At 34.1% G+C, this 16,596-nt stretch overlaps 1 protein-coding gene across 1 annotated transcript in view; it reads left to right on the top strand.

The window, feature by feature from the left end:
- Positions 1-15,350, top strand: part of LOC133204520 (uncharacterized) — a 29,013-nt gene extending 13,663 nt beyond the window's left edge. The window contains exons 14-19 of the mRNA XM_061340268.1: positions 11,965-12,055; positions 13,312-13,404; positions 13,541-13,587; positions 13,771-13,937; positions 14,116-14,213; positions 14,861-15,350. Coding sequence (XP_061196252.1) covers positions 11,965-12,055; positions 13,312-13,404; positions 13,541-13,587; positions 13,771-13,937; positions 14,116-14,213; positions 14,861-15,016 — 652 coding nt within the window. The 3' untranslated portion in view covers positions 15,017-15,350. The remainder of the gene's footprint in view (positions 1-11,964; positions 12,056-13,311; positions 13,405-13,540; positions 13,588-13,770; positions 13,938-14,115; positions 14,214-14,860) is intronic.
- Positions 15,351-16,596: the final 1,246 nt, after the last annotated feature.

The raw sequence follows: 16,596 nt of genomic DNA, 5'->3' as shown, positions 1-16,596 counted from the left end.
GGCAATTTTCATATTTTTCCGGAATTTCCCCCAATTTCCATCAATGGCTCCAGTTTAAGTTTTAGTTTCAGCAATGACGGCCTCCTTGCAAAACATAGTGCAAGTGTTTAATAGTGTTAAATCCAAAGCAAGCTAGCATGTAGGTGTCCCCTACCAATATTGACTAGTATATTATCACACCACATCTAAATGCCATTTGCAAAGCAGTGATAGGTACTATTTAGAAAAAAAAATTAAGAAAATCATTTTGTTAAAAAAAAAAAAATAAAAAAAAAAAAAATAAAAAAATAAAAATCCCTACCTACCTACCCTAATTTTTTTGGAAGTGTAACTGGAACCACACATATTTTTTTGTTTGGCCTAAACACTAATTTAAAAAAGTGAGGTCAAGGTCAAAGGAAAAGTCAAGGTCAAAAAAGTTGATGCAATTGATATCTCTCAGCAGTATAATTATATCAGCATATGAAGTTTGATAAATATATCTTGAATTGTTTATTCAAAACTGATCTAGACACTAATTTAAGAAAAGTAAGGTCAAGGTCAAAGGAAAATTCAAGGTCAAAAATTTTGATGCAGTTGAAAAGCTTACATCAGTATGTATCAGCATATGACGTTTTATTGAAGTCGGACATGACAAACACTATATGCCTCGGCCATATTCATGGCAGGGCATAAAAAACTTGAATCTACACTATATGAGGATGTTTCCATATCAAAATGACTAACAAGCAAATTCAAAGAATTGTGGTCCCCTGCTTTCCGTGTCCTAGTGGATGGGATGCCATTATTTATGACATATTGTTTCAAATATGCACGCCCTATCATATGTCATTCAAAAGTAATCACCAAAGTTAAAATTTTTGAAAATTAGGTAAAACATCAAGGTCAAGGGGTAAAAAATCATAGCATGCTTGGAAACATATTGTTACAGGTAATGTACCTGTCAAATATAAAAGTCCTATCTCTTCTCAATCAAAAGTTATAAGGAAATATAACATTTTTGAAAAGCAGGTTAAACTTCAAGGTCAATGTCACAGAGTCAAAAGTCATGATATATTTAGAAAGGTCTTGTCACAGGTAATATACATGTATAATATGAACGCCCTATCTTTTCTCTTTCAAAATGATCATTTGAAATAATGTTAAATTTTTTGAAAAGTAGGTCAAACTTCAAGGTCAAGGTCATGGGTTCAAAAATCATGGTATGTTTAGAAAGTTCTTGTAGGTAATGTACATGTGAAATATGAAATCCCTATCTCTTATTATTCAGAAGTTATGACCAAGGTTAAATTTATTGTGACAGACGGACAGACTGACAAACGGACAGACTGACAGACAAATGAGATTTAATGTCCCATAGGTCCCTTTTGTGAAAACGGACGACAATAATGCCCTTGCTATTCATGAGAAGAAGATTTATGATGGAAAAAATCCCCTGCATTTTTCTATGTAAATCATTGGATCCCCATATGTGGCCCCATCCTACCCCAGTGGGTCATAATTTTAACAAATTTGAAGCTACACTGTCTATGTAAAGAAAGTTTCAACTTTTTGGGCCCAGTCAGTGGTTCTTGATAAGACTTTTTTAAAATGATACCACCAAATTTTCACTAATTCTTGATTATCCCCCCTTGAAAGAGGGTGTGACCCTTCACTTGAACAAACTTGAATCCCCTTTACCCAAAGATGCTTTGTGGCTGGGTTGGTTGAAATTGGCCCGGCGGTTCTAGTGAAGAAGACAAAAATGTGAAAAGTTTACAGGCGGACAGATGAATGACAAACAAAATGTGATCAGAAAACCAGAAAAACTCAAGTGAGCTAAAAACTGATGATCACAAGTACTTGGAAAGAGTTACAGTATTTGAAAAGCAGTTTTTTTTCATGCATTAATTGTTTTCAGAAGCTGAAAAGGTATGACTTGTATCCATGTTGAAAAAACTTCACATTTCAGAAAACAGTATGATTAAAAATAGTTAATCAAGGTGCTTTGAGTAGCAAAATAAGCTAAACTGGTATAGCTAATTCAACCACAGAGCTTAGTGAATTTTAAAATGCACAACCTTTTCAACTCTTAATCATTCTTAAAATATTTATATCATCATTTCTGATTCAAGGGAGAACTAGAGATATGATCAGAAGTATATCCATTGACTAATAAACATGTACATGTATATTGTGTTTTTTAAGTCATTAATGTTTGTTTGTTGTTAAATGTCCCTCTTGGGAATTTTTCACTCATACGGAGACACCACCACTTAAAAATAATGAAGACGTACAAGTCGGATTTAAGGTTAACATTCATTTTAGGAATTTTCAACAATTAATTAAGACGTAAAGAGATAACTCCTTCCCCTTGCCCCTTCCCCTTCCCAGACCCCAGTTTGTTCATGTATGCAAACTAGTCTAATACTTTGGTTTGACATAAAAAAAAATGTGAATACATACAAATAGTTTAATGGTCCATCTCTTTGAATGATTTTCATTCCTAATTCTAGGTTGACCCAAATTCATGAATGAAATGTCAAGTAATCTTATCATTGATGCACTTCTATTTAATTTGATGTAGTCATATTATGAACAAGAGAGTGGGGATGACCTCAAGGGTTCATAACCTTAAACCATTAGATGTACATAACATAATAACACAAGAAACAAAATTATGTCTAGTCAAATGGAAAAATTTTCTACTATTTAGGAGTCGCATGATCATTTGTCATTTCAGGGACAGGGAGCGGCTAGGGAGATTGGAACCCCCCCCCCCCCCCCCTGAAATTTGCAGAGTTATTTAAATAGGACTATATACTGATTTACAGAAGCAAATAAAAAATGACTTTGGATGCCCTCCCCCTTTAAAAACATGGACCCCACCATCATTGTTTTTATTTTGTTTGTTTGTTTGTTTGTTTTTTATTTTGCTCCTCAGAAAATTCTGGGCTGGAATTTTTTTGGACCGAGGTGTGGACCCCCCTCCCCCCCGGAAAAAAATTCCCGGATCTATGCCTGTAACTGAATGTAATGTCGACAACGGGAGATAACTCTTCAGAATGTGAAATTCGTCTATTGTGGCATCGATGATCCACTCTCTACGATCGGCTCATACATTCAGTGTCTGAGAGAGAAACGAACGACAACTCTGCATAGGAGATTGCCGATGATCTTTGATCCTTTTTAAACTTTAACCTAACCATTTGCATTTTGGTTTATTTTACCCCAATCTATACTTAAACTTGTACTTACCGACTGTCATAGGTCCTGTCAACTTCATGAAATATAATCCAATTAAAACACAAAATGAATTAATTTCCACTGATATACATGTAACACTGCACCATGTCACATGGCATGTGCAATCTAAAAATGATAATGGTAAAACTAGTACTAGTACTGGTAGGGTGACGCAAGCCCAATGTGATGTAGAAATTTTCAAAAAGGTGTTCACATACATGTACAGTACAAGAACAAATTTTAAATTATCATAACAAACGATGTTTTAACATAACTTTGCCATCTAGGCATATTTCCAAAAACAGGCAAATTGTGTGTGTGTGTATTTGGGGGGGGGGGGGGGGGACACATATAAATTGATTGGGTATGGCTTTTCAAGGAGGTTTTTGCCTAATCAAATACTAAAAAAAGTTTGCACATTTTGATAAATTCATCAAAAACGCTTTGTACTAAAATAATATTATTTGTTGTTGAGAAGATAAATTTAATTTAAAAAGTTCCAATTATGGGCCAAAAATTTATACCCCCCCCCCTTTTTATTAAAACCTAATTTACAACATTAATTAAATTCTGATATTTCAGACTGGTAATGAATTAAGTATATGAAATGCGTATAAGAGGTTCATGGGTCACATGGTCACCTGAGCATTTTATGCTCGATTTGACGAATACATGTACTGTGTAAATTATAGAATTATTTGGACTTTTTCCTTGGTAAGCCCAATATGAAGGAGTGTGCATTTAGAGGCAAACACCTTAGTGCGGGTATTACTGTCTCATGACAGCATCTAGTTATAATTGTTATTCTATAATCAAAAATAATTTGTTTGCCCGCCTTTTTCCAAAAAAATCTGGATAAATATATATATGTATGTGTGTATTTACCGATTCACAGATGTAGGTATCAGCATGATTTAATTTTCTGTTGTTTCTTTTCTTTGTTGTTGTTGTTTGTTTCTTTTTTTTTTAATTTCTGGATGTTCATCATTTTTAGCTCTACTGGTCAGAGACCAGAAGAGCTTGTGCGATTGTAAGGTGTCCGTCGTCCGTCCATCTGTCTAGCTGTCCCTCTGTCTGTAAACAATTTTTCAAAATGCTACTCCTCCTACAGTTTTGATCTAATTTCAATATATAACTTGACACACAAGTAGACTACACTAAGATACATAATTCTGTGTATTGGTTTTGATTTGGATGAATGGTGTTGCCATGGTTACTAGAAATAGAAATTTCTCTGAAATACTTTCAAAACACTACTCCTCCTACAGTTCTGGTCTGATTTCAGTATAACTTGGCACATATGTAGACTACACTAAGATACATTATTCTGTTTATCATTTTTTGATTTTGATGAACAGTGTTGCCATGGTTATTTAAAATAAAAATTTCTGTGAAATCCATTCAAAATGCTACTCATCCTACAGTTTTGGTCTGATTTCAATATAATGTGGCACACATTGTCAAGTATATTGCACTGAGGTACATAATTCTGTATATTGGTTTTTGATTTTGATGAATAATGTTCCCATGATTACTAAAATCGAAATTTCTGTAAAATTCTTTTAAAATGCTACTTCTCCTACAGTTTTGGTCTGATTGCAATAAATCTTGCTACAAAAAGAGACTAAACCAAGGATCATTATTCTGTTATTGCTCATGCAATGTTTAAAGTCCAAGTGCTACTTTTCTTCTCATTTGTTATAAGTGCAAACCAGTAGAGCTACAGTCTCATCAGAGACTTCTGGTTGACATTTTGTCATTATGTATATCGGCTTGGCCAAGATCAGGTGCCCATGTTGGTGGCAGATTAACAAAAAAATGAAGTCAAATGAAATGTATTACAAGTATGTTCTATGTAACACTACATCCTTTTGGCAGATTGTCTGAAATTTCTGTCCATTTCTGTCAAGCGATTAAAAAGATTTCACTCTTACTATAGCAGAGACCCAAGTGGGCTATGGACTATACATATTCAGGCATAACATTCATCTTTATCATATTCAAATTAACAAAAAAAGTATAATTCAAATACAAACTCTTTACAAAATATTGTCTGAGCAAAACAAATCACATAATTCATTTTCATTTAAATGTTACCGTATATAAAGGACATGGGTAAATTTGTTAATCTTTGAGAGTTTTTCTACTCCTAATATTTGGACATTTGAAATAAAAATACATTAAAGTACTTTCAATTTTTCTAAATATACTGTATATGGGGATGAGAATTTCAAACTTATTTGGTAATACTCAGAGAAAAACTGTGTCAGATATTTTTTGATTGACTATTTTGAGACCTTGGGCTACGGACTATACATATAATATTTTCATTTAATGAGAGACCATAAAAAATAGTTGCTTTTTTCAGTAAATATTTGTTAAAATTATCATCTTGGAGTTCAAATGTGTTTAATAAATCCTTTCATTTGGATATTAAATCAATTTATACAAAATCCTGTGAAATTTAACAAAATAAAACAAAAACTTTATATAAATTCACAATAAGAGTAAAATATAAATAGTCAGAAGAAAATAATACATGTCAGAATTACATGTAATTGGTGTTTGATAATAAAATATTGTTTAAAACCATCTAAAGACCAAGAATGAGCTTTAATTTAGCATCTAAGAAGGATAAATTTCATGTAAGCATGGGGGCTACGGACTATACTGTTAAACATTTATGTTGTGGACAATTAACTTAAAGAAAATATAATTGTTTGATTAAATTTTGGGCATTTTTTTTATTAATTGGTTTTCTATAACAGTTCACACAACTTAGTTTGAGTATTTATAATATCATACTTAAAAATCAATTGTCTAATGTACTATGTACTTTCAATGCCAAATGAAATTCCAGTTCAACTAATTAAAGCATAATTGCTGTTCAAACTATAATGAATAAAAGCAACAGGAGCTGAAATTAAATCAATTTAAGGCATGATTTGTGTGTGGGGTGAGGGGTTACGGACTATATTCATTATTGCTTCATTTTTTTTTTTTTTTTGATTTAATGTAATGCATATAACTCAAGATGGTCATTCAAAAGGTGTATCAGTATATAATTTATCATAATCATATGGTGTAAATAAAAAAAAATAAATTGCAAAACATGATTGACCATTTGAAGTAAAAAACATAATAGTACAATATTACCCATAAAGAATCAGTGTTTTTTTTTAGCTCACCTGAGCCGAAGGCTCAAGTGAGCTTTTCTGATCACATTTTGTCTGTAGTCCGTCTGTCCGTCTGTCTGTCCGTCTGTAAACTTTTCACATTTTCGACTTCTTCTCAAGAACCACTGGGCCAATTTCAACCAAACTTGCCACAAAGTATCCTTGGGTAAAGGGGATTCAAGTTTGTTCAAATGAAGGGCCACGCCTTCTTCCAAGGGGAGATAATTAAGAATTCGTGAAAAATTAATGGCATCATTAAAAAATCTTCTTCTCAAGAACCACTGTGCTTGAAAACATGAAACTTATGTGGAAGCATCCTCAGGTAGTGTAGATTCAAGTTTGTTCAAATCATGACCCCCGGGGGTAGGGTGGGGTTGCAATGGGCGATCAAAGTTTTACATAGGAAATATACAGGAAAAATCTTTAAAAATCTTCTTCTCAAGAACAGCAAAACCATAATTGGTCATATTTATATGGTAGCATCCTCAGATAGTGTAGATTCAAGTTTGTTCAAATCATGACCCCCGGGGGTCGGGTGGGGCCACAATGGGCGATCAAAGTTTTATATAGGAATATATAGGAAAAATCTTCAAAAATCTTCTTCTCAAGAACAGCAAAGCCATGATTGGTCATATTTACTTGGAAGCATCCTCAGGTAGTGTAGATTCAAGTTTGTTCAAATCAAGACCCCCGGGGGTAGGGTGGGGCCACAATGGGCGATCAAAGTTTTACATAGGAATATATAGGAAAAATCTTTAAAAATCTTCTTCTCAAGAACAGCAAAGCCATAATTGGTCATATTGACTTGGAAGCATCCTCAGGTAGTGTAGATTCAAGTTTGTTCAAATCATGACCCCCGGGGTCGGGTGGGGCCACAATGGGCGATCAAAGTTTTGCATAGGAATATATAGGAAAAATCTTTAAAAATCCTCTTCTCAAGAACAACAAAGCCATCATTGGTCATATTTACATGGTAGCATCCTCAGGTAGTGTAGATTCAAGTTTGTTTAACTCATGACCCCCGGGGGTCGGGTGGGGCCACAATGGGCGATCAAAGTTTTACATAGGAACACATAGTAAAAATCTTCTTCTCAAGAACAGCAAAGCCATGATTGGTCCTATTTATATGGTAGCATCCTCAGGTAGTGTAGATTCAAGTTTGTTCAACTCATGACCCCCGGGGGTCGGGTGGGACCACAATGGGCGATCAAAGTTTTAAATAGGAATATATAGGAAAAATCTTTAAAAATCTTCTTCTCAAGAACAGCAAAGCCATGATTGGTCATATTTACATGGAAGTATCCTCAGATAGTGTAGATTCAAATTTATTCAACTCATAACCCCCGGGGGTCGGGTGGGGCCACAATGGGCGATCAAAGTTTTACATAGGAACACATAGTAAAAATCTTCTTCTCAAGAACAGCAAAGCCATGATTGGTCCTATTTATATGGTAGCATCCTCAGATAGTGTACATTCAAATTTGTTCAAATCATGACCCGCAGGGGTCGGGTGGGGCCACAATGGGCGATCAAAGTTTTATATAGGAACACATAGTAAAAATTCTAAAAAAAAAACAATTTGTTAAGAATAGCAAAGCCATCATTGGTCATATTTATATGGTAGCATCCTCAGATAGTGTACATACAAATTTGTTCGAATCATGACCCCCGGGGGTCGGGTGGGGCCACAATGGGCAATCAAAGTTTTACATTGGAACACATAGTAAAAATCTTCTTCTCAAGAACAGCAAAGCCATGATTGGTCATATTTATATGGTAGCATCCTCAGGTAGTGTAGATTCAAGTTTGTTCAACTCATGACCCCCGGGGGTCGGGTGGGGCCACAATGGGCGATCAAAGTTTTAAATAGGAATATATAGGAAAAATCTTTAAAAATCTTCTTCTCAAGAACAGCAAAGCCATGATTGGTCATATTTACATGGAAGTATCCTCAGATAGTGTAGATTCAAATTTATTCAACTCATGACCCGCGGGGGTCGGGTGGGGCCACAATGGGCGATCAAAGTTTTACATTGGAACACATAGTAAAAATCTTCTTCTCAAGAACAGCAAAGCCATGATTGGTCCTATTTATATGGTAGCATCCTCAGATAGTGTACATTCAAATTTGTTCAAATCGTGACCCGCGGGGGTCAGGTGGGGCCACAATGGGCCATCAAAGTTTTATATAGGAACACATAGTAAAAATTCTAAAAAAAACAATTTGTTAAGAATAGCAAAGCCATGATTGGTCATATTTATATGGTAGCATCCTCAGATAGTGTACATACAAATTTGTTCGAATCATGACCCCCGGGGGTCGGGTGGGGCCACAATGGGCAATCAAAGTTTTACATTGGAACACATAGTAAAAATCTTTAAAAAAAACAATTTGTTAAGAATAGCAAAGCCATGATTGGTCATATTTATATGGAAGCATTCTTAGATAGTGTACATTCAAGTTTGTTCGAATCATGACCCCTGGGGGTCGGGTGGGGCCACAATGGGTGATCAAAGTTTTACATAGGAATACATAGGTTAAATCTTTAAAAATCTTCTACTCAAGAACACCAAAGCCATGATTGGTCATATTTAAATGGAAGCATCCTCAGATAATGTAGATTCAAATTTGTTCAATTCATGACACCCCCCCCCCCCCCCCCACACACTTTTATATTTAAACTTTTCAACCTTTCAAGATTGAAGTGATTTCTGCTTTTTCCTAGTCATAGTGCTCAGGTGAGCGATGTGGCCCCTGGGCCTCTTGTTTTTAAAATTAACAATTCAGTGACAAGTAGATTGGGTGGCGCCATTATAAGAGTGAAGGCCTCACTTTGTACTAAATTGCAAAGTAAGGAGTTGATCCTTATGTTTTGGGATCAAATCCCACAAATCCTACAATGGGATGTTAAGACTGGTCGATGAGAACTAATAAACCATTGAATCCCCATTTTGCTGTAGATACAAGTAGGAAAAAAATCTCTTGTTAATACAGAAGTACGGTTATATGGTCTGTAAAGGATGATGTGACATACAGCCCCCGGTAAATTGACAAAAAATTAAATATATAAATTTTACTCTAATTTTTGCATGCACTTAATCACTGACATTTTTACCCTCATAAAATACTACTTCTACCAAAAATAGAAACATAATTTGGAAGATATATGTCTTTATTTTGAGTAGGGGTACCATGTTTACATCCAATTCCCATTGAATTTTGGCCCCGCCCCACTCTTTGAAGCCCTTAAAATATACGAGCGCAAGTAGGTACATTTTTCTCCTTTGGCTGGTCACTGTATTTTATTGAAATCTACCTATATGTGAAAGAAGAAAAATGTACCTAACTGCGCTCACATGTTGTTTTTAAAAAATTGTAAAATCTAGCCGGCCTTTCCCATTATGACCAGATCGTCGAAACCATTTTTTCTGACGTAAGAATAAATTCATATGCTAATCGAGGCTCTGGTGATACTTTCTAACTGACCAATCAGCTAAATGAGTTGCATTACTAGTGAGTACCACAAAAATACTAAGGACATTTTATGCTTGGAAAAAAGGTTGTATTTTTTTACCTGCTTTCCGATAAACAATTTTTTATGCATTTGAGTCACAAATTAGACACGGATCTACACTTTCCCAGCTCACATTAACAAACAATTGATTTATAAATATACATAGTTCAAAGTTTGTAAAGCGTTTGATGGGCAATTCGCTAGGTCTACACGTATTCCCGAGAATCAGTGAATAGGAGTTTCATGTGCATTTCTTGACCAAAAACGGTAAACACTGAGGTTCCATGCGTATTATTTTGTTTTTGTATAACTAGTCTTGGCTGACCATTAAAAGTTTGAAATGTAGTAGAGATATTGTGTGAGTTGGCCTAAACCACGTGCCTGTGATGAAAAATAAACATGTAGTAAACCAGCATGTTTTGTCGTTCTGTCATCGGATTGGACAATTGTTCTCGGTAAGCGACTATGTGCGAAATAATAACAATAGCCATATAAGGTAGATTCCTCGGACATGCATATCCCTCTATTGTACTAAGACCCGCCTATTCTCTTTTCATAAAAGAACATATTGTCACAAACCAGGCCGAATTTTGCTGTCATAGGGTCTAAAAAATCATAGATAATGCAGTAATCTTTATAATTAAAAATGTGTCGGAACTATCTAAACTATTCAAAAGGCGTTGTATTTATTCACTCATGTTTGAAAACTATCAAAATCATTGTAGATTAAATATAATTCGTCGTAGAAAAAGGGGCCCCAGATAGCAGTTATGTCACATCATCCTTTGCTAAATCTATGGTCTGTAAATTTGCTAAATCTATTTGTAGAGTCCGTAGCCCTTTTGTAAGTAGGATTTGTGTGGCTAAATATTCTTTTAAAAATATTCCAATGCTAATCATTGTAAATGGATTGATAGTATGTATCACAAGAAGGATCATGTATATTTAGAAATATGTTGTAACCACAAACATAACAGGACAGACTACAGAAGCAAGCCTTTAGTTGAAAAATGTTAATTTTCAGATATTTTATTTTTAATTACAGTGGTATTTGTATTTAAAAACATAGCATTTGTTCGAATAAACATATTTTTGTATTGTAGTTATTGTATCAATAATGTATATGACTTTTTCTGGAAGTTATTATATTGGGACTACGGACTATACAGGGCTACGGAAACCAATCATTCTTCTATAACTTCTTTCGGTGTTAGCACAAAAGCTATTCATTACTGTTTTTTACTTTATTGGAAACTGCGAAAATATTAAACAAGAGCATGATTAATTCTACATTCTTTTGTTGAAAACAAACTACAATGAAATATGGGGCTACGGACTATACAAAATATTAGACCAGTATGGAAAATAAAATACAAAATGCGCACACATTTTACAATATAACCACTATATTTTTCTTATACTACTTTTTATTCTTAAGTTAAATAAAACTTTTTAAACAAATTATATTTGCTCTTTTTTGATAGAAATTATACATCTATTCAAACACTGATAAATCTTAAATTATATAACAAAGGCGTACCTGCACACTTTTATTCATAATTTCCACAATTTTTATCCTTTTTCTTTTCTGTAAAAAATAAACTTAACCAGAATGATTTCTCTATAATAAAGTACATTTATTTTGGGATGCTTCATTCAAAATAATTTATATTAACCATTATTTAAAATGTAAGAAATCAAGTGCAACAGCATATATATATATATGATATTATATACCAATGGAAAGCTCTCATTCTGATCTTTGCAATGCAACAAAAGACATTTATATTATATGTAACTATAAAGAGTTACATCTATATAACATCATTTAGTTGGAAATGGGCACCTGATCTTGGCCAAGCCGATATGTATCTAGAAAATGTAGAGCATTGTTAGTGGTTTCATTTTACTAAAGTCATTTGATAAACATAATTCTAATGAGATTGACAAAGCTAGTTTTTGTTCATGATTACCAGATTCTGAAGTATTTACAAGTTAGCTTGTTGTTCATAACTCCATACAAACATGTCATGGTATTTCATTGTCAGGGAGGAAGAGGAGGAATACTTGAAGTTGTCTGCCCTTGACAGACAGAGAGTAGAGCAGGAGCGGATAAAACTAGAGGAACAGATACAGGAGGTCAGTAGATCAATGTTAATCTGACAGATACAGGAGGTCAGTAGATCAATGTTAATCTGACAGATACAGGAGGTCAGTAGATCAATGTTAATCTGACAGATACAGGAGGTCAGTAGATCAGTGTTAATCTGACAGATACAGGAGGTCAGTAGATCAGTGTTAATCTGACAGATACAGGAGGTCAGTAGATCAGTGTTAATCTGACAGATACAGGAGGTCAGTAGATCAATGTTAATCTGACAGATACAGGAGGTCAGTAGATCAATGTTAATCTGACAGATACAGGAGGTCAGTAGATCAATGTTAATCTGACAGATACAGGAGGTCAGTAGATCAATGTTAATCTGACAGATACAGGAGGTCAGTAGATCAATGTTAATCTGACAGATACAGGAGGTCAGTAGATCAATGTTAATCTGACAGATACAGGAGGTCAGTAGATCAATGTTAATCTGACAGATACAGGAGGTCAGTAGATCAATGTTAATCTGACAGATACAGGAGGTCAGTAGATCAATGTTAATCTGACAGATACAGGAGGTCAGTAGATCAGTGTTAATCTGACAGATACAGGAGGTCAGTAGATCAATGTTAATCTGACAGATACAGGAGGTCAGTAGATCAGTGTTAATCTGACAGATACAGGAGGTCAGTAGATCAGTGTTAATCTGACAGATACAGGAGGTCAGTAGATCAATGTTAATCTGACAGATACAGGAGGTCAGTAGATCAGTGTTAATCTGACAGATACAGGAGGTCAGTAGATCAGTGTTAATCTGACAGATACAGGAGGTCAGTAGATCAATGTTAATCTGACAGATACAGGAGGTCAGTAGATCAATGTTAATCTGACAGATACAGGAGGTCAGTAGATCAATGTTAATCTGACAGATACAGGAGGTCAGTAGATCAATGTTAATCTGACAGATACAGGAGGTCAGTAGATCAATGTTAATCTGACAGATACAGGAGGTCAGTAGATCAATGTTAATCTGACAGAGGCTGCAGAAGTTTTACTTTAACTGTACACAGTAAATTTGTTTTTGGATAACATGAAATTCAAAAAGATATAATGCTTTAATGCAAAGAAAATTGTTAGATACATGCCTTGAGTATTCATACCCCCCCCCCCCCCCAAAAAAAAAATATATAAACCTGTATTTAGCCAGCTCGATATGTGAACGACTTATCAAATAAAGAAAAATAGATGACATAATATGAATGAATATATGCTAATCCTATACTGATCTATAAAGGAGAGAAGACGGAGAGTGGAGGCTGAGAGACGAGCAGCACAGGAAATAGAAAATTTACGACTTGAGATTGCTGCTTTAAAGAACCAGAAACCTGTAAGCTCTAATGAACATCAAAATGTTTACATATTGATTCAAGTTATTGTTGAAAATGTTTTAAAGAATCTGACAACAGATAAATCTGATATGAAGGATACCCTTGTAATTTGATTTGTTGGTCTTTTTTATACAGCCAACACCTGCATACAGTCCTACCCCAAGTGTGTCTTCATATGTTAGGTATAGTGTGTTGGAGAATGTCAATTAATTTAGTTAAATACACTTAAATATACTTCTCTTAATTTCTAATATTTCTTTTAATAAATACTCAACTCTGTTCATAAAAATACTGACATTTTTGTGTAATTCGTAAGATGGGTTTTCTTTACTTAAGAAAGTTTTTTGAAAATGAATTGTTTTCAGCCGTCAACTTCTTGCTCCTCCACCTTCTCGAGTCTCCACTCAAGCTCCGCCCCCGGTTATGGTGGTAAAGGAGGTTCGGACCCCGACCCCTGTACAGACTCCAGTCGAACAGAAAAACAAAATTGTGGCAGACTTTCTTACTCGGGTCCTATTAGGCTTGAATAAAGGTTTGTTTAGGGCTAGATATTTTAAAACCATTTTGCGCATGAAATTCTAAAATTAGAAAAAAAAATGCAAATTTTTAAAAATATTTGTTGAAAGTCTTATAATCAACTTATACTGAACCCAGGCTTTGTTGTGCACCATATTACTTAGATATAAAATTGGAAAGGTTTTTTGATTTAGTTGCCCATGCAGAAGATCAGTATGTAGAGAAAGAGGAACTAGACAGGGCCACACAGGGCTACCTCATACAAAATGTCAAGGACATCAAACGAGCTCAGGTAAGGCTTGACTAGACATGGCCACACAGGGCTATCTCATACAAAATGTCAAGGACATCAAATGAGCTCAGGTAAGGCTTGACTAGACATGGCCACACAGGGCTACCTCATGCAAAATGTCAAAGACATTAAACGAGCTCAAGTAAGACTCTGTGTTGTGAATGAGATAACAAGGAAACACCTTTTTGTACAGTTATACCACATGAAGAAGGTGGATTGATATGTTCAGAATAATTCAAATCAAGCTTACATTCTATATAAGCGAGAAATCTATCAAGAGTATTGCAGAAAACATGTTAATACATACAATGGTTGATCAAGGCAATTTATTCTTCATGAGCTTTGAAATTAGCAGGTAAATACTATAAGCTACATGTATAATATTTCTTGCCTCTTTGAAAGATAGTGATTTCTTTTGAAATGAAACCCAACCTTTAAAGCTCTAAATGTCAAAGACCAGAGGACCTGGTTCAATGGTGAGGTGTCCATTTGTCTGTCTAAAAAGCATTTTAAAACTTCCAGACTTAATTCAAAGTTGAATACTAGCCCCTGTGTCACTTCTAGCAATTCAGTTCTTACCCAAAGTGTTTGTTTTTCCATGGTTTTTTGCATAATTTTATCTGAGAAATTTTAATTCTGCTTTATAGAAACAATTGTTTGGTCAACACCTTAAGCCAGGAGAGTTTGAGAAGCTATCTCCCAAAGAACAACAGGAGAAGAGTGAAGCCATGATTAAACTGATGCAAACCTGGCGAGAGGAAAGGCGGGAGAGGGAACTAGCCCAGGATAAAGATGCATTCTAAATCATGTCCAGAGTCAGGGGACTTTGTAAACACATGCTAAGGACAGAAACATTTTTAAGAATTTAGCCCACTTACAATTAACTTACATGCGAATAATTTATTTTACATAAGGTAATCATTTTTTAAGTGTTCACTCTTTCTCTGCTGGTCAGAGATTTTGTAGTCACTTGGTTCTAAAAAGTAAAATAGGTCTTCAAGGCTTATTTCAAATTTTGAATTTAATATAGCTCAAGGTTTACAATAAAAAAAAAATCTCTCAAGAAAACATCCTTCATATTTGTCTTATTGTTTATAAGAATTTAAGATAGTCTAAAAAAATTATGTACACAGTATTTATTGTGCTATTGTTTTACAATTTTCTTTGAAAAATATTTCAGAAAATAGTATTTTTGCTGCTTGTTTAAGGGAGCAATCACAGGGACTTGAGACAATCTTAGAAAAATCGAGTATATAGAATAATATACTATATACCCGATTTTGCTAAGATTTTCTCAAGTCCCTATGGGAGCAATGTCTTTGAAATATTCAAGTATTTTTTATAAAGATGTATCAGTCTGGATGTCAAAAATATTAAGAAGACATAAAAACTAATGATGCTAAAAAATTGACATTTTCACTCTAGCTAATTCGCTATTTAATTTCAAGTTTTTGCTTTTACATTGCCCAAATCTTGCACTTATGAAATATCTGGTGCTGTTTGAATGTTTTGTTTTTGTTAAGTGCCTAAGTTTTAGTCACACTATCCAGAAAAATAACATCAGTTGTCTAGAAATAGATATATTTGATTAAAACATGTCAAGTTCAGTCAATTTTTTCCCCTTATTTAACAAGAATACCTGTATGTTGAATTAAACAGGAACTTAATTGCTTTGTACAGGAATACATGTAATAGACTATACACTAAGATATTGTTTCATTCGACCGGAAATTTATTTCCCTGAGTACTCATATAGTGGTACACGACATTGTTACTGAGTACAATAAGAGAAGGAAATTCCCCTGTAGATTTTTGTAGCCAGTGACTATTGAATTTATAGAGAGAGAATAATTTATACATGTATAAGCACTGGAATTCACCTTTAACAACAGATTATAAGACAATGATAGATTACTCAACAATTTCAGAATGAACCATTGTGTTATCCTAGAAACTAGTCATGAATAATAAATACTAGATTATCAGTGTCAGTGTTTGCAATTATTAACGGTGAAATAATTTTTCATTAGATACAGTGATATTAATAATCAATACTGTAGGAAAGATGCCTTCACTGATGCTGCTATAGGTGTACTGCATGTGGCTTTTTCCTGATAAAAACAAAATCTTGCAGATGAGTTTGACAAATTAGGAAATAATTATTTATGGATTATTCTAATTAAAATGGTTTACTTTATATCACTGTATTAATTAAATGGCATATTTACTTGACATAAAACACACTTCATATAGTTTAAAGTATATATGCATGATTTATATGTTCTCTTAATTATCAGTAATTTAACAAAGGGCAACTTTATCATTTTACTGAGTTATGGACAATATCATAAATTTAAACAGAATCTGATGTTGCGAAGACGTT

Source organism: Saccostrea echinata, unplaced genomic scaffold, assembly GCF_033153115.1.
Source record: "Saccostrea echinata isolate AGI-Se365-2 ecotype Australia unplaced genomic scaffold, CSIRO_AGI_Sech_v1 ptg000054l, whole genome shotgun sequence".
Taxonomy (NCBI): domain Eukaryota; kingdom Metazoa; phylum Mollusca; class Bivalvia; order Ostreida; family Ostreidae; genus Saccostrea; species Saccostrea echinata.
This window is presented reverse-complemented; position numbering and strand designations above follow the sequence as displayed.